The 19743-nt window shown below is 38.7% G+C and overlaps 1 protein-coding gene across 1 annotated transcript in view; it reads left to right on the forward strand.

Moving 5' to 3' along the window:
- LOC136885972 (zinc finger protein ZFP2-like) overlaps positions 1-19743 on the forward strand; it is a 42241-nt gene that overhangs the window by 15595 nt on the left and 6903 nt on the right. Inside the window, exon 3 of the mRNA XM_067158679.2 lies at positions 13471-13553. Coding sequence (XP_067014780.2) covers positions 13471-13553 — 83 coding nt within the window. The remainder of the gene's footprint in view (positions 1-13470; positions 13554-19743) is intronic.

The following is a 19743-nucleotide window of genomic DNA, read 5'->3' on the forward strand; positions in this document are numbered from 1 at the left end:
TTTTCAATTAGCGACAAGTCCGGTGATCAGTGTCATTCACTTAGGTCGAACTGGTAACAGTGACCTGGATACACACCAAATGTGATTTGGGGTTGTACCCAATAGCACCCCACACCATAAAGCCTTGAGTTAGTGCTGTATGCCTTGTGTGAAAACAGTCGGTGTGATGCCTCTCCCCCTGTCTGTGGCAAACTAAAATGCGGCCATCATTTTCAAACAGACAGAACCAGGATTCATCCAAAAACACTATCTGCTGTCATTCCTGTCACCAGTGACGCCGTTCTGTACATCATTGCAGTCTAGCATGTTTATGAACATTAGTCAAAGGTAGGCGGAGAAATGGACGACGCGCCGGTAACCCATATCGTAATAAATGTTGACGGTTTGTCACTCCTTATATTGTACGATGTGTTAGACTGTTTTACTCTTATGCCAGAGCCGAGGGGGACGCAAATCTGTGCTGCTATGCTATCCGGATGAGGTCTCGATCTCCTCGGGAGGGGGGGGCGGTCTGGTTGGTGTGACCGGATCCATCTCGTCGTGTTCCACGACCTTCCGTGAGTGTTCTGTGCACACCCGCTGCACTGGCGACACACTTCTTCGCACACGAGTTGCAATTTCCCAGATAGATGTATCACGTTCTCTCATGCCAATAATTCGCCTTCTTTCAAACTCACTAATTTGACAGTACTTTTCTTGCATACGTCTGCGAGGCATCATGCACGTCTGCTCAAGCACACTGATGCATTACCTTTGGTTTATGTTTGTTGCTTGTTGTTTGTTGTTTAAAGGGGCCTAACATCTAAGGTCATCGGCCCACCTTTGGTTTATAGCGACAACGGGAGCCGCAGGCACAATTTACCAGTCGGTGGTGTTGCGCAGGGATATCAATGTGGACCTTGAACCTGAGGGTCGACTTGGTTCAAATGCTAATCATTTCTTCAGAACATACTAATGCACATGTCCTATGAATATAGACTTCCTACCTCTAGTCTTTCAAGGTGTTCTGGATTTTAAGGACATGAGTGTATTTCAGTCATTCACAAAATTTACCAACATCAATAAGTAGATCAGAAGCGATAAGAATCTGCAACAGCAGAAAGTAATAGAAAATATTATTTCAAGAATGAAGTCCCTCTGAAAGGAAATTAATATTTAAAAAAGTTACTTAAAATTTTATGATGGAAGTTGATATATTCCTGGCTGGCAGTGTCTCACGATTGGTCCCTTTACCATCCTTTCGGGTGTGGTGTTGTCTCCCCTTTAAGTTAGACATTCTGGAAGGAATATCCCTTGCAAGGTGCACCATGATGAAAGTAAAGATTCCTCTTGCAAGCAACATGATGATTCCCCTTGTTCCTTGTCTTGCAGGTTTCTCGTAACAGTAGGCTTCCTCACACACACAAACACACACACACATACACACACACAAACACACGCACTGTAACTGAAGTGGCACATTGATATATGTTCCAACCATGCCTATTTAAATGTCAGTCGACACTTAACTTGCAGGTTCAGATGATTTATGCATACCACACGTGTTCTGGAATTAATATAGTCGTGGTTATGTCTTATAGAAGACGGAATAAAGTATTCCCTTTATGAGACATCACTACGAATAAATGTCTCTTGGCGAAGAATATCTTATAGAATTGTAGTGGGAAAGCGAAGTGAAGTTGTGCTGTAAAGTAGAGCAGTATGAAATCAGTAGTGTAAGGGCTGAGTAAGTTGAGCATCGATTACACACTGCTTTTACCAGTTCTCAGCCTAGAAAGTGTGATTACTTGGAAACCAATCATAATTTTTTTTCACGTCTTCTTAAAGTATCATGGTTCAAAACTGTTCCTGTGAAGAGTTCTGAAAACTTGCCGGGCAGTGTTAGCCTTGAAAATGTTAACTGTTCATATCTGTTGCATGCTAACCTCCTGACCAATAAGAGAAAAGGAGTGGATCGCCACACGGCCATGCAGCAATGAGCCTAAAGGCGAATTTCTCCAAGGTTATCAGATCCTGGCCTTCACCACAGCTGTTGTAAATGACCCACTGACCGAATTAAATTTGGCTTTTGCGGCAATCTCAATTTTAACTCCAGTTATGCCATTTTTGGTTACAATATGTTGTAGGTGAAAGATTTCTTTCCACAGTATACACTGCTGTATAAATGATGCAGAAGTAATAAAATTTCGATATATTGATGCGTTGTTGAATTAGTAAAATTGGTGTGTAGAAATCCTGTGTGTGGTGTGAAAACTGCATTTTCAGTATAAAGTGTTGTGTAGAACTTTAAGGTGAAACTATCTGTAGACTTGTACAGTGTCATTCTACATTATTAACGGTTAACTTCTCTGAGATGCCCATCGTTTAGCTGTTAGTGTTAATACTATAATTGGTTTTACAGTAAAATAATGATAATCATTACATTTACTATTTCTTAATTGATATTTCACCCAAGTGTCATTGAAATGTGTTTGATCCAACCCTGTCTCATCAATTTTGGAGATAAATTGACCCGTGAGTATTTCTCTATGCCCAGATACCTTTGATCCATGATTCCCGTTTACAGCATATACCCTGCAATTTATTAGTATTTTCGTACACTTCTCTTCGAAATATTCCATGCGATAATTCTGGACGTCGGTTTATCTCCACAGAAATGTGTACTTTGTTTCTTAATATGGATAGATCTGTGTTGATGTAGGACAGTCAAAGTTCATAGAACTATTGTAATAAACCTTTTTCTTGATTGTTGTCCCTTTTTCTTTGTCCCTCAGTGGAGACTTTGCTTGTTGTATCGTGTGGTACCGAATGTTCACATTGTCAAGAAATGTTACTTGAATTGAATTGTTGTACTCTAACTGTAGTTCTGTTAGGTTCAACTAGCGTTAGCTTGATCACCTCAAGAATCATGTCTTTGGCTGTTCTTCTGAGCAGGGATCTTTCATGGGGTTACTTCGGAATGTGTTGCAAGAATATAAGCATAAATTTGGAAGCATTGTCTATCATAATTACAATGCCGATAAGCTTGATAAGTCTCTTAAAGGGATTCTTGGTGAAGGGCATACAGAGAAGCTGCGAAGAAGTAAGGGCCACCTCGATCCGAAGAGCATACGTAGGCAGCCCATCTTGACTTCAAGGGAAGAAAGCATGCTCTGCATAGAATTTTGGGATTCTACTTTACTCTTTACTTTTCCAAAGTAACCCCATGTATCATAAAATTTTGGACATATGTATGAAAACTTATGTCCAAATGTGCATGTACATCTGGGGAACTGTGAAAGCTGAATTTCTAAAATAAAAACTTACTTTTTAACGTATTGTTTTAAATTACATATTAACATACTCTCACAGTAAGTATTCGAAGAGAAGGAATTCAAGCAATTGCTTCCTTGTTGTACTGAATAACTGGCCATGTAGCTCTTGGTCTGCGTTTATAAGATGCTGGGCTCGAACCCACTGTCGACAGCCCTGAAGTGCATATTTCACTTTTTCACAGCAAACAAATGGTGCGAATGTACCTTAATTAAGGCCTCAATTGCTTCCTGCTCATCCCTAGCCATTTTTAGCTCATCATCGGCATATGACCTATCTGTGTCGGTGTGAAAGAGAAATGGTAGAAACCATCAAACAAACAATATGTCGTAGGTTATGTTCAATTAACTTTCATTAATAAGGCTTAAATTTATGATTATCATTGGCCACTGTTCTTTAACTGATAATTACATTCAAACTTTTCACCTTTTTTGTCTCTTTGATAAATCAAGGAAACTAAATTTTATGTACATAGTCAATGAATGTTTACATTCTCATAAGTTCCATAGATTCATACTTTAGGAATATTTGTTGCTTCAGTTAAACTATTGTAGTTAGGATACATCTGAATGTGGCTTAGAGTTATTGTAGAATAGTTATTTTGTTAGTAAATATCATTCTTGCTTTATTATTAATCTTTTCATTCCATTGTTCCTGTTAACCTGTTGCAATTTGGATAATGTAAGTCCGGTTCAGAATTGAAGTGTAGCTATGTAGTTAGATTTTAAGTTGCTCGCTTTGGAAAGGCCAGAAATCTCATGACATCAAAGATGTCTGTGAACTTATCTGCCAGGTTACATCCAGCAGGAATGGTGTTGATTTCATTGTGTGCGCAAGCGTGCAAGACTGAGTTGCTGAGGTTCAGCGCTATTCTGACAGCCTTATGTAAATTACATTCGACGTTGCATCCTCTCGAACTTGTGTTTTCTATGTCACAATCTGGCTGTGATGACCTGGATAAGGAAGGGCATTGGCACGAGCTATGAGGTCATGTTGCAGCGTATCTTGAAGATGAGTTTCCACTTCTCTGTGATGACCTTAATGGGCATGATGGTCACTAAGAATTTTTATAGCTGCCATGGTGGTAATACCTTCGGTATCTGATGTGCTGATGGAATTCATATTTGAGGTTTCACTTGTGGTGACTGCAGCAAGCAAATTGACCTTATCATTGTTCAGCACCGTGATCTCCGACGAAGAAAGCATGTGAATGTCATATCATCTGACTGTATTCCACCTCTGCATAAGGTAGGCATAGTGGATTTAAGGACCTCTACGCCCCCGGGAACATCAAGTGGTGAAAGCTTAAAGACTAGAAGGAGACCCTAGCAACAACATAAATTTTCCTCTTGTTGGTCTTAATGCAATTGACAACATGTGGACACATTCCACAGATCATTCACTGCAACCGTCACAGTAAACTTGGGTAGGAAAGAACCTCGTTCCTATTGTATTGAATATCTAATGTTCCTATGGATGATTGCAGTGCAAGAAGAGTTGTAGGATAAGATGAAGGCATACTGTATATAAATTGGCTTTCACAAAAGACTCCAGAACACAGGGAAAGAATTGTCTTTGAGGAACAACTCACTGTAATGACCTGTGTACAAGGTGTATCAGAACTATACTGACAGAGAAATCAGGGATGCTCTTCGTGTAATGTTGAGGAAGCTGTTTTTGTGGTAGTTAAAAATAAATGTGATAGAAAGGAAGGTCTTAAAAGTAGGACTGTTAGGCAGTACCATATGGCTGATAAAGCAGGCATGAGGCAGTTTCTAAAAAGTAATTATGATCGGTGGAAAACGGTAAATAAAAATGTAAACAGACTCTGGGATGGGTTTAAAGAAATTGTTGAGGAATGCGAAAACAGGTTTGTACCATTAAGGGTGGTAAGGAATGGTAAAGACCCACCTTATTATAATAGAGAAATAAAGAGACTAAGAAGGAGGTGCAGACTGGAAAGAAATAGAGTTAGAAATGGCTGTGGAAGTAAGGAGAAATTGAAGGAACTTACTAGAAAATTGAATCTAGCAAAGAAGGCAGCTAAGGATAACATGATGGCAAGCATAATTGGCAGTCATACGAATTTTAGTGAAAAATGGAAGGGTATGTATAGGTATTTTAAGGCAGAAACAGGTTCCAAGAAGGACATTCCAGGAATAATTAATGAACAAGGGGAGTGTGTATGTGAGGATCCTCAAAAGGCAGAAGTATTCAGTCAGCAGTATGTAAAGACTGTTGGTTACAAGGAAAATGTCGAGATAGAGGAGGAGACTTAGGCCAAAGAAGTAATAAAATTTACATATGATAACAATGACATTTACAATAAGATACAAAAGTTGAAAACTAGAAAAGCGGCTGGAATTGATCAGATTTCTGGGGATATACTAAAGACAATGGGTTGGGATATAGTACCGTATCTGACGTACTTATTTGGTTATTGTTTGGTCGGAGGAGCTATACCAGATGAATGGAGAGTTGCTATAGTAGCCCCTGTGTAAAAAGGAAAGGGTGATAGACATAAAGCTGAAAATTACAGGCCAGTAAGTTTGACATGCATTGTATGTAAGCTTTGGGAAGGCATTCTTTCTGATTATATTAGACATGTTTGCGAAATTAATAACTGGTTCGATAGAAGGCAGTTCGGTTTTAGGAAAGGTTATTCTACTGAAGCTCAACTTGTAGGATTCCAGCAAGATATAGCAGATATCTTGGATTCTGGAGGTCAAATGGACTGTATCGCGATAGACCTGTCTAAAGCATTTGATAGGGTGGATCATGGGAGACTACTGGCAAAAATGAGTGCAATTGGACTAGACAAAAGAGTGACTGAATGGGTTGCTATATTTCTAGAAAATAGATCTCAGAGAATTAGACTAGGTGAAGCTTTATCTGACCCTGTAATAATTAAGAGGGGAATTCCTCAAGGCAGTATTATCGGACCTTTATGTTTTCTTATATATATAAATGATATGAGTAAAGGAGTGGAATTGGAGGTAAGGCTTTTTGTGGATGATGTTATTCTCTATAGAGTGATAAATAAGTTACAAGATTATGAGCAACTGCAGCGTGACCTCGAAAATGTTGTGAGATGGGCACCAGGCAATGGTATGATGATAAACGGGGTTAAAAGGCAGGTTGTGAGTTTCACAAATAGGAAAAGTCCTCTCAGTTTTAATTACTGCGTTGATGGGGTGAAAGTTCCTTTTGGGGATCATTGTAAGTATCTAGGTGTTAATATAAGGAAAGATCTTCATTGGGGTAATCACATAAATGGGATTGTAAATAAAGGGTACAGATCTCTGCACATGGTTATGAGGATGTTTAGGGGTTGTAGTAAGGATGTAAAGGAGAGGGCATATAAGTCTCTGGTAAGACCCCAACTAGAGTATGGTTCCAGTGTATGGGACCCTCACCAGGATTACCTGATTCAAGAACTGGAAAAATCCAAATAAAAGCAGCTCGATTTGTTCTGGGTGATTTCCGACAAAAGAGTAGTGTTACAAAAATGTTGCAATGTTTGGGTTGGGAAGAATTGAGAGAAAGAAGAAGAGCTGCTCGACTAATTGGTATGTTTTGAGCTGTCAGCGGAGAGATGGCGTGGAATGGCATTAGTAGACGAATAAGTTTGAATGGCGTTTATAAAAGTAGGAAAGATCACAATATGAAGATAAAGTTGGAGTTCAAGAGGACAAACTGAGGCAAATATTCATTTATAGGAAGGGGAGTTAGGGATTGGAATAACTTACCAAGGGAGATGTTCAATAAATTTCCAATTTCTTTGAAATCATTTAGGAAAAGGCTGGGAAAGCAACAGATAGGGAATCTGCCACCTGGGCGACTGCCCTAAATGCAGATCATTATTGATTGATTGATTGATTGATTGATTGATTGATTGATTGATTGATTGATTGAACCTGTGGCTAAGAAATCTGTCGCTGAATCGAGACTCACTCACTGTAATGACCTGTGTACAAGGTGTATCAGAACTATACTGACAGAGAAATCAGGGATGCTCTTCGTGTAATGTTGAGAATAATGGTGCAGTCAGATTCTCGGGGAAATATTTCGTTTTGAGGAAATGAAAGTGACCTTGTTACTTCCGGTCATGCAGTTCAGATTGATGAACTTGCTCTATTTGCTATGTCAGAGAGTCAGCCTTTTTGCGTCAGAAAAGAGAAGGGAGGGGAAGTGAAATTTGGAGACAGAGGTAATTCTCGATGCGAAAGCACAAGTTTCTCGTTCTTTTCGCATAGTCGCTTCCAAACTCCGGTAGGCACTGTACACGAACTGACTAGTATGTGAACCCTATAAAAGAGAAGACATCTTGTAACAAGAATACAGGCAGCCACCCACTACACATCCTGTACATAGTCCATAGTCACTCACTACTACGCCAAAGTAGGAGGGGGCCTTATTGAACATACACTGTAATCAAACCATTGGGCGTCTTGATTCCTTCCTTCAGTATTTCATTGAGTTTACAATGTTATGAGGGAAGGAATACACAATCTTCGAGCATATTAATTAATATAGAATATTACTGTGACAAACAGACGAGAGGAGAAATAATCTGGTGCTTTCCTTGACTAACATGCGTGTCTTAAATACAGTGTGTTCTTTAACTGTGTGTGCGGTTACGGCTATTTGATAAATGGACTGTGGATGTTGCCTGTTAGAGACAACGATTTTGAAGTCGTATGACTGTCTGCTCATACACTCCACAACACCTCCCTACCCTTATCTTCCCTGAAAGGGGCAGCAGCATCGCGCACCAGGAAGTAACAATTTAACCTCATTTCCCCGCCAGTCTGATCGAACCATTGTTCTTAACATAACACGGAAAGCATCCTTGAATTTTTGTCGGTGTAGTTCTGATAAACACTGTACACCACTGAGCTCAAGGAAGAAGAAGAGAATTGTTTCTCATCTGACAAAAATTGTCACAAGTATTGAGCACACTGTCTGCATTAGAGACAAAGATGACCAGTGATTAGAGGACAAACAAGAAATCCTCGATCATTGGCAACAACATTTGTAGATATTTCCTGCATTGAATTACCACATCACCCTATTCCTGATGGTAAGTCCCATCTTATGCATCACATCAAAGGAAGTGGAGAGTGCCATTAGGAGTATGAAGGACCAAAAAGCGCCAGGACCGGATGACCATCCAGCAAACTTCTGGAAGATGAGGCAGTTTAAAGAACTCATTATCAACTGGCTGACAAGTTTATTCAGTGCCAGAGTTGACTCTGGCTCTGTTCCCAGTCATTGGGCTGTAAACATCCTTGTGCCTATTTTTAAGCAAAATGACGATTCAGCAGAGTGTGCAAATTACCATCCAAATTGCACCCAATTGCACCCAGTTGTACATGAGAAGATCTTTTAGAGTAGCTTTCATTATTGACTGGGTGAAATTGTCGGCATTATTGCTATCCAATGCAACTTCATTAAGGGTGTTGGAACAACTCATGCAATTTTCACTGCCAGAATGCTATTTGAAAAGCACTGAGAGCACCAGCCGGCAGTGTACATTGTCTTCCTTGATACTGGAATTACTTTCAGCCGTGTTAAATGTTGACAGATTTAGAGAGGTATTAAGTAGCAACTACACAACATGGGAATGTGTATACTTCATTAGTCAGTGGGCATCGCAGCCGTCACTCGTGAGGCATAGGATATGTCACCAATGGTACGGTCGTGTCCTTTTGTAGTACTGACGCAGTCGACAATTTCACCTAATCTTTTGAAATTACTTTACAATATCCACTATAAGGAACATTGAAAGTAATATACAAAGATTTAAAACTAGAAATGCTGCTGGCATGGGTAAAATTTCTGGGCGTATACGAAAGTCAATTCTTTGAGATTTCTTTTCTAGTTGCTTTACGTCGCACCGACACAGATAGGTCTTATGGCGACGATGGGACAGGAAAGGGCTAGGAGTGGGAAGGAAGTGGCCGTGGCCTTAATTAAGGTACAGCCCCAGCATTTGCCTGGTGTGAAAATGGAAAACCACGGAAAACCATTTTCAGGGCTGCCGACAGTGGGGGTTCGAACCTACTATCTCCCCGAATACTGGATACTGTTTGCACTTAAGCAACTGCAGCTACCGAGCTCAGTCTTTGAGATATTGATTAGAGCATGTATGAAGCAGCTATAACAGATGAATGAATAATTAGTGTAGTAGCACTCTGTGTATTAAAAAAATGTGCTAAATATAACGCCAATAGTTACACACTAGTCACCTTGACCGTTGTTGCATGCAAGCCCTTGGAACGCATTCTTTCTGATTACATTATACTCATTTACGAATTTACCAACTGGTTTGATAGAAGGTGGTTCAGGTTTCGGAAGCATTATTCCACGGAAGCTCATCTTCTAGATTCCAGCAAGATATAGCAGATATATTAGATTCATGTGGTCTAATGTATCACGATTGACATACCTAAGGATTTTCATAGGGCAGATCTCGGAAAACTACTAACAAAAATTCGTGTGGTTGGGATAGATAAAATTGTGGCTAAATGGGTGACTATGAAGATGTGGCCAAATTATTAAACATTAAAAATTTGAGATTTGAAGACATGAGATGTTACCAATTTTTAAGTTGATGACATTAGTACTTGGTATGCACCCCCTTAGCTTTCATGAGTGACTTGATTACACTAGGCATACCCTCAAACAGTATTTTACACTGACTCTTTAAATCGTCATCATGATACCAGATCTGAACGAGCTTCTCAATAAAGCAAATTTTTGTCATTATATTTTTTTGGACTTTGCTATCGCCTAAGGATGTTCTGTGGCGTTCATGTCTGGACTGTTTCTAGGCTTTGTGGCAAGGAGGCCCATCTTGCATAAAAAGAAATTCACTGTGGCCAAACCACTCTTGCACCTGAAGTACCAAACGGGTTCTTAATACTACGCTGTTCACGTCTCATAGCTCCTTCTACAATATATAAGCGCCCACAGCCGTACCAAGAAAACACACTCCAGACCATCACTGAAGTTGGATGCTTCACTCAATCTGGATGGAATGTTTCTCCTTATCTTCCGATATATTGACTTGTCTCTTCTTCGACAGGAAATACCGATTTGTCACTAAAGCAAACCTGAAATAAATAAAACAAATAAGCCTAGCATTAAATGCAACAAGCTGTATGGTTTCAAAGAAGAATTTCATACATTTACTGTGCTGTACGGTTACATCACTTAGATTGGGTTATAATGGAATAATGAATGATAATTAAGGAATTACAGTAATTGTCATGGACTAGCCTGTTTCCATTCATCAGATGACCAATTCTGGAGTGTCTTGGCACACTGGAACCTCTTTGCAGCCATAGCAGGAGTAAACTTTTCCTTGAGGTCGCCTTGCTTTCATGCCAGCATTAAACAGCTCTCGCCGCAGAGTCCTGGCAAATACAAATGACCCATACTCTTCTAATTTCTTACATAAATCCAAACTAGTAACCTTGCGGTTGTTTACTGACAAATTAATCAGTTTTGCTTCCTCCTTGGGGTTGGTTTCTTCTTTTGCCCACAGTTTTCAACACGTTGTTGACACTTTGTCTTCCCGTTATCTTCACATTTTAAAATTCTATTTACAGATTGCTGTGGTATTTGCAATCTGGAATCTATTTCTTGTTGTGAATGACGTTTCTCAAGAAGTAGCTCTCTGACAGAGCCTTTCTTGGCGAAAGGTCTCTTAGTCTCCCCATAACCTCAAAATTTGACAGTTCTCTAGAACCACTCTTAAGAAATATCAACTGAACTCCTGAATAATATCAATAATACATGTAACTTACACGTAACTTACAGAATGCACAGTCTTAACAATAGGTCACATTATTTACTTCCAAACAGCAACAATATGCAGATAATAAAGTTAAACAACAGAACATGCTCATTAACAAAAAGGACACAAAACCATGTGAATAACGAAATTACATTGTGGTTCTCACTGTAGCCACTGTATGAAAAAAATACAATAGTGTGGAGCAGGATATCCGAAGTGGTAACTTTGCCACGAAACAAGTTCAAGGATTAGGCTATAAAGGTCGATAGTTTACATAAAGGTAGAAATATACCTTTTACCATTAAAATTTGGCCGCGTCTGGTGTATTTCTACAAAATAGAATAGCATAAGTGTAGGTGAAGCTTTATTTGATCCTGTAAAAAAATATGGGATTGGGTCCCACAGTGCCGTATTATGAGACCTTTATTTCCTGATATATATAAACAATATGAATAATGAACTGAAAAAAGTGATGAGGCTCTGTGTAATAAATAAGTTTCAGGATTGTGAGTAACTGCAAAAAGACCTTGACAATATTGTAAGATGGACATCGGGCAATGCTATATTTGTAAACATGGCGTAAAGTCAGTTTCTATGTTTCACAAATAGAAAGAGTCCTCTCGGTTTAATTATTGTGTTGATGGGTGAAAGTTCTTCATGGGGATCTCTGTAAGTACCTAGCTATTCATAATAAGGATATAGCTTCATTATGGTAATCATTTAAACATATTGAAATTAAAATTTACAGATCTTTTAATATGATTATGAGGTTATTTAGGGATTGTAAAGGAGAGGGCATATAAATCTCCAGCAAAGCCACAATGAGAGTATGCGACCATCACCAGTATTACTTGAGTAGAGAACAGGAAATGATCCACAGAAGTAGCTCCATTTCTTGTGGGTGATTCTAACAAAAGAGTTGTGTTACAGAGATGTTGCAAAGTTTCAGCTGGGGAAACTTGGAGAAAGGAGACAAGCTGTTTCATCAAGCAGTATATTCTGAGATGTCATTGGAGAGATGGCTTGGAATGACATTAATTGATGAATACATTTAAGTCATGTTCTTTAAGTGTAGGAAAGGTCACAACATGAAGGTAAGTTGGAATTCATGGGAACAAATTTTGGCAAATGTTCACTTATAGGAAGATGATTTAGTGACTGAAATAATTTGTTTCATATATTTCCACAATCTTTTTTCTACATAAACAACTAACAGCCCTAATTGCTGTGGTTTGATTGATTCATTCATTGATTGGGACATTGACGGATTTATGCTTTTGGTCTTAATGTGTTGTACAGAGGGGGATGATGGATATTTCTATGCTTATGATATAAGCATTGTCCACTTGTTGGGAAAGTGGTGGGAATAATGTTGGAGTGAAGTGTTTTTGGAAAGAAAGTACATAGGAACATGGAAATGAACAAAGAGGTGACAAGTCAAGTCATATGTAGGAAGATGGGAAGAGGGGAATGTGAATATAAGAGGATGAAGAAATTAGCTAGTCATTGTGGAAATAGGGATCAACAGAAAGAGAAACAGAAGCAAGGAATGGTATTGGGTAATGATTTGGAAATACTGCTTACTATTATTTATTTTCCTAAAATTGTACGTGTTCACATACATGGAAGTACCTACACCCATACATGTATGTGTACATATACTCTGCTGAATATTCACAAATATGTAGGTGATTTCAGATTTACTATTTGCAATGTTCCTCCCTTTCTATGCTACTGTGTCTACTGCTGTCCAGCAGTGTGTTCCTTTTCATGTTCTTATATCTCATCAATTGTCTGAAAAGCAGTGGCAAAAGGGACTCAGGTTAAAACGCAGCAGGTCATTATGCAAGTTACGTTCCAAAAAGGGTAAAAAATAAAATAAATAAATGCAATGTAAATTTTAACCTAATAGAATTTGTATAGTATTATTTGAAGTAGTTGCACAAGTGGTATGTGTGTTGATTATGTTTGTAAAACAGAAAATATTATCAGTAAGAGTTTGTAAATTCTATACATTTTTTAAAGATGAGCTGTGAGCTTAATAGAAAAAATTGCATAAATTGTGTGATACTGTATTTTAGGGAACTGTTTTCTTCTCTGTTCTTTTAAAATTTGGTGATTGATAAAAATGTATTTTTGTGTACCATTTGCTTCCAAGGTAGACACCTCTCTTGCATTTAATGGGATTTTGATTTGATTGTTCCTTTCCAATATATATTTTTTAAATGGGAGATAAATTAATTATACTCTTCTTGTACCATTATGAAGTTTATTTTCTCAGCTGATTCTTGGTTAGTTCTATATATTTTATTCCCTTACTTCTTTATTCTACTTGTCTTATTTCGTACTTATAGCCTTCTGAAGATATTAAGGAGGAAATATTCATAGAAGAACAAACTGATGATCAGCTCTTGCCATACATCAAAGAAGAAACAAAGTACGTACACTACAAATTCTATACGATATGGAATATGTTGTACCTATTCACAGTTGTGTTCAGTAGTGGTTGGTTTATCTCCAAAACTGGCCATTTTCATCAGTTTAATGCTGTCTTTACAAGGTTACATTTAAACACTAATATCTGAAAATTCCATTGGTTAAAATTATCTAAAATATTCAGGAACTTTAAGATCATATTTAATGTTCCATCATGTACTCGTAGTTTTATTCAATATATATCTACAAAAAGAATCTCTGGTAAAGCTAGATATTTTTGAAGTGTATTTGTTTACAATAACTTTAAGCAACCATGAAAAAGTGTTCTTTCTTTCACTTTCTCTGCATCATTTGTTCATCACATTCTTATCATCTGAAATGCTATCTGAAACTGTTGCTTCCAGATATTCTGAGTAATATTTTTATACGTTCTTGCCAACAGTGACACACAGAAAAAGCCATGTTTGTAGATTAAAAATTAAATCTACAAATTCGAAATTGTTAAGTTTTATGTACATTGTAAACAATATAATTATTTCAAACTAACATAATCAGTTTCATTAATCAATATAATGATGGCTGAGTTCAATAATGTGATAACTCAATGAATGTCGTTTTTAAATAATTTGGTTAGATTCCTTTTTTCTGATCATTTCTGTTCTCTTGAATGTTAAGTCAGATTCCTCCATTTGTGGACGCCAAAGCAGATAATGTGTTGTAGAAATGAAACGTTCAGATCGGTAGTGCTACATCTTCCATATCATAGTTTTCAAATAAAACGTCTGCATTGTTGTAAGCATAAAAAAATTGTGGTATTGAATTTATGTTCGTTCCAGTGTTGTGGTCACACTTGCTGATTCATTTTAGTGTTCATTGTCAGTCAAGTGCTTCTAGTGTGTTGATTGCAAACATACTTACACAATTAGTATAAAGTAATAAAATGGACAGGTACAAGTGGAGTTTTAAATTTGTGCAGGTTGCCTAAAAAAATTCAGAATTCTTGAAGTAAGTGAATTTATTATCTCACAAAAGTAGATAAATAGGCGGTACATTATTGCTTCACATCCGTAGGTTTACCCTCAAAGTGCCCTACATGTAACCCCCGGGTGGTGCTAAGGAAGCAATAACTGTGACTACTGGACCTATCTTTTTAAAGATCCTCCAGCAGTGGCAGAAGTATTTCATGGAAATGGCTCTTCTCAGAACTACCAAACAAGAAACATCGCACCTTTCATCCATGTTTTCGAGCTTAACGTAGAAAGCATCAGCAGAGCAAAATGTGACTATCTATCCAAAGTTATCCTGAATAATAATAATATAGATGTTGTGGTTGTACATGAAACCCATACAGCCAATGAAGTAGAGTTTCGGAAAAGGGGCCTCATTAATGGTTACACAGCTCTTGGTGCAACATATCACAGTGCACATGGTATAGCTACTTATGTTCGTAATAATATCCAAGATGCCTCACTGCTCTTTCAAAGTGAAGACGAAGACATCCATTGTGTTGCTGTGCGAGTGGCAGATGTTACTATTTTTAACATTTATAAACCCCCAAATGCACAGTGGTCAAGTACCGTACTCCCGACTGCTCAACACCCTGCAGTTTATATAGGCGACTTCAACAGCCATCGCGAACTATGGAAGTACTCGAATAACAATGAATGTGGAACGAAAATCTTAGAATGGACAGAAGTGAACAATCTCCATCTGACTTTTGACCTAATAGAACCTCGTACTTTCCAATCAGCTGCCTGGAATAGGGATTCCAATCCTGACCTGTGTTTTGTTAGCTGCAATGAGGGAGGACAGCCCTTACATACCAGTAGTAAAGTGTTAAGACATTTTCCCCACAGTTAACATGGCCCCATTATAGTGGATATTGGCATCAAACTTCCTTCAGAAAAGCAAATTTGTCAACATTCACCACTGAACTGGATGAATGCGTTCGGTGGATTGCTTCCAAGCGCAACAATTACAAGCGTTTCGTAGATGCAGTTATGATGGCGGCTAAGAAGAGTATGCCTGGAGGCCATAAAGAAAGAATACATCTCTGGTTGGAATGTTGAAACTAATGCGCTCTATAACGAATATCTGCAGACTGGTGATGAAGACATAGCTGATGAACTTCTTTCCAGCATGGGTACTACCCGGAGAGAACGGTGAATTGAAACATTGGAGAATATCGACTTAACTCTGAATCGGGTGAGAACAAATCATGTACGTTGCAGGGATGCCCGATATAAGTGGAAATATATCTCATCACCAGAGTGCGACTGTGGTGCTTCTCGGCAGATGATCTCCTTATTGTAAGTGAATGTACACGACGTTCCTACACAGGAAAATTTTTTAACCAATAGAGGAAGCCATACAGTGGATCACCCAACTGGACATTCTGCTAAAAAATCATGTTTCTTGTCTGTGTATATTTGTAAATATTATATACTTGTACATATATATATCTAACTTGTTGCCCTATGCTAATAATAATAATAATAATAATAATAATAATAATAATAATAATCATAGCTAAATAACGTAGAGGTATAATATTCTTTCAAAATTGTAATTATTGTCACTGACCTCACAAAGTACCACAAATGTATGTCCTGTTTTAAAACTTGTAATGCAGTAGTGTTTTTGAACTGTAGTTGTGCCATTGCTAATTAATTTTTTGCTGTCATGCCTTTATTGGTTACTGTGTGAAATGATCTTTGATAATCCCTGGGAAATGATTGTATAGTCTCGGTTTGGTGCTCTTAACCGAGCCCTTGTATTCGCAGGTCATGCAATGGCTAGTCGTGGCCTAAGGTTTGACTCCAAAGCAGATTTGTGATGGAAACTACGAATTCTGTATGGTTTATTTGATTTTGTGTGTGGTTAGAGTCTTCTTGACTCTTATGTGATGCATTGATTTGTTCCTACTGTACATTCACAACTAGTGGCAAGAAATATTCATGACGGTCCTCAGAACTATCCAGTACCAGCTCACACTCTCTGATTAGTCAGAGTAGAACCATGCACACAACTGAAGATCGCCCGAATAGTCAATTCTTCGAGGTTTAAATCCTGCTGTTTATTTTTAATTCATGTGTAACAGGACACAATAGGCTACGTTAGAGAATAATCTCGTATTATGACCACCAGTAAAAATGTTGCTAATGAATGCTTTTCACACACAAAATGCATATTTCTATTTTCTGATGGAATCTAAATTAGCTTTCTACTTTCTAAACATATTTTGTGCACAGGTACTCTCGGACCAGCAAAGCGACATGCATTTTATGTGTCTTCTTTTTCCTTGGCATATATAGCAGAGAACAGTCCATTGTCTGCGTAGCTTAGTCCATTTTACTTCATAGATTTTAGATACTTCTGAAGGATTCAGTCGACCGGATCGTATCTGCTACTTCCCACTTCGTTTTATATCTCACCTCAGGCGCTATTTTTTCCTCACTCTCATTTCAGCAGTCTACAAATATCATGCCGCAACTTAAATGACTTCCTCTAAAATGTCTAAAATATTTGCCATGCCAGTTTGGTATTGAATTACATTAGAAAAGATGTTAGGATTCATACAATTTCCTAATTGCTGACTTGTGGAGATACGCATATTTCTGAGCTTACCAATTAGTGATGAGATTAGCTTCCATTTGAGGAGAGACACATGGTCCTGAACTAACCACTTAGTTATGTGGCTTCCTTCCAGCTTTAGTGTCTCGCGTCTCACATGGCCCTGAGCTGACCACTTTGTGCCACTCCTCCATGGTCTTCATATTTATAGACGTGATCGGAGTGAAAATAACAAACTGATTAATATGATCGTCTACTGTCTATGATGTATGTAAGCAGAAATATGAATTGCAAAATTCTATTCAGGCTAGAATACACTGACGGACTCCCCTCTTGTTGGTACTCTTAGAATTTCACCAGATATTCAAACTGTCCCTCCCATTTAACACAGATATACCCATTTTTTTATTTTGTTGAGTTATATGTTTTTCTTTACAATGCATTTATAGGAGTCACTTAAACACGAAATCCAGAAGCGTTCGGCCATTCAGACACTATTTTGTGAAAATAAGTTTTTATAGATATCGGACCCAGGCTTTAGGGGAGAAAATTTGAACATACAATAAACTAACTTGAATGACAGGATGTGTAAAATATCCATTGCATGCCATTTTTATAACAGAATATTCATCAATCTGATTCTTGTTATTCTGCTTCTTTACTGTTAGACCTGCCTGGTGGCAGGGTCCGGTGTTGTGATTCATTGACTCCAGTTAGTTCGGTCTCGGGCCATGTCTGCATGTAGTCTTCCAACTTTGAGGCCGTTGTGCACTTTATCAGTCTATGCTGTCTGGTTCGTCTAGCGCCTCTTTTCACCAACTTTCGGTGTATACAATGACTTTCCCAATATATCGTCCTCTGCACGCAACACATGTTCAAACCAGCGCACACGCCTTTCCCCAATTTTCTTCTGGATCAGGGCAATGCCAAAACGTTTTTGAATAACATCATTTGAAATGTGATCTAGTCTAGTTATGCCAGCCTTCCACCTAAGCAACTTTGTATACGTGATGCTTAGTTGGCGTTCTACCTCTAGAGCAGGCTAGCATTCGTTGCCGTAGAAAACGACAGGATGAATAATGATAGGACAGACATCAGTTCGGTAGAATTTAGTTTAGAGATGGCCCTTCGTCCAAAGTTTGGAAGGGCGCCTGTTGTCATTCTCCCCTTCAGTCAGGCTTTGTATATCCTTAAGTTGACTTCATCAGTAAGTCGGCCATCATCATCGATTGTGGAGCCAATATACTTAAATTTCCCTACTCGTGCTATATCTTCAACGTCAACATGCATGGTTCCAACTTCTCGACGATGTAATGCAATGTATTCTGTCTTGTTCTTGTTAAGGCGCGGGGCTTATTGCGCTAGTCGATTGTTCCAGTCTTCTGTTTGACGCTGCAGATCAAGCTTATTCTCTTCAGCCAAAATGATATCATTTGCTTAGAGAAGTGTCCATGGTAATGGACTGCGCAGGTTTGAGGTAATTGTGTCTATCACAAGAATGAACAGCACTGGTGATAAGGTGGGACTTTTACCGTTATGCGCACATCATCAGACGCTCCTGCGGCAGCTTGAACACAACTCATTTGTTCTTTGTAGAGCAATTATACCCTCTCAGAAAGGTGCTCTGGAATGCCATGTACTTGGAGGACTGACTGATTAGGTCATGAAGTACCCGATAGAAGGCCTTCTCAGGGTCCAGAAATTTGTGATGAAGCCTCTTATTCTTTTCACATTGTCTCTCAAGTAACAGCCCGGCAGCGTTGGTTTCTCCTATTGCGCCACAATTTTGACACAAATCCAGCTTGGCTTGTTGTATGTTTGGCTAAATCGCTAACCCTTTTTCCAAAGATTTGTTCTAAGTCTCTCATTGCATGGCTCAGAAGTATGATCGGGCCGTTATTAGAAAAATAGGCAGGGCTTCACTTATTTCTGAATGGATACTCCGTCGCCAGTCTGTTTGTTTTTGACCTTCTTTGATGATCTGGTTGAAAAACTTGTTTCAGCCACACTGCTGCATCCCTCCATCGAGAGAAATAAAACTCTGCCGGAAGATAATCGGGACAGATGGCTTTCCCTGGTTTCATTTCCTTCAGCATAGCCTGGACATTAGTGACGTCATTTTCCTACATTGGACCTTCAACAGCGGAGGTGATAAGGATTGGTAGATACGGAAATTCCATGATTGAAATTTAGTCAAAATAGTTCCGCCAGTGTACTCGCGCTTCTCGCCATTCCAGTGGCAAATCGTTGTTTCCTCACTGATGCCGTAAAAACGTTGCACTTCAGCCGTTTTGCAATGGCTCGATTGGACTAGCCGTTAAAAATTCGGCTCGTATTCGCGCATGTCAAGTTTCACATATAGACCTGCCTACCGGTTTGCTTTTGTTACGGCAAAGACCTCCTTCAGTTTACTACTGGCTGCTTTGTAGGCATTCCAACGAGCAAGATACTCGTGGTGCAGCTGCTTCTTCAACCGTACTGCATATTTAACATCTTCATTCCTTAGCCATATATCATGGTTAATCCTTCGTTGTCGTCGCCGTGACTTAATTGTTCGAGGATAGAGCGAACGGCGTCTTTCAGTTTAGTCCGGTTCAACTGTGGTGATTTGTGGCTCT

The sequence above is a fragment of the Anabrus simplex genome, chromosome X (assembly GCF_040414725.1).
Source record: "Anabrus simplex isolate iqAnaSimp1 chromosome X, ASM4041472v1, whole genome shotgun sequence".
Classification (NCBI taxonomy): domain Eukaryota; kingdom Metazoa; phylum Arthropoda; class Insecta; order Orthoptera; family Tettigoniidae; genus Anabrus; species Anabrus simplex.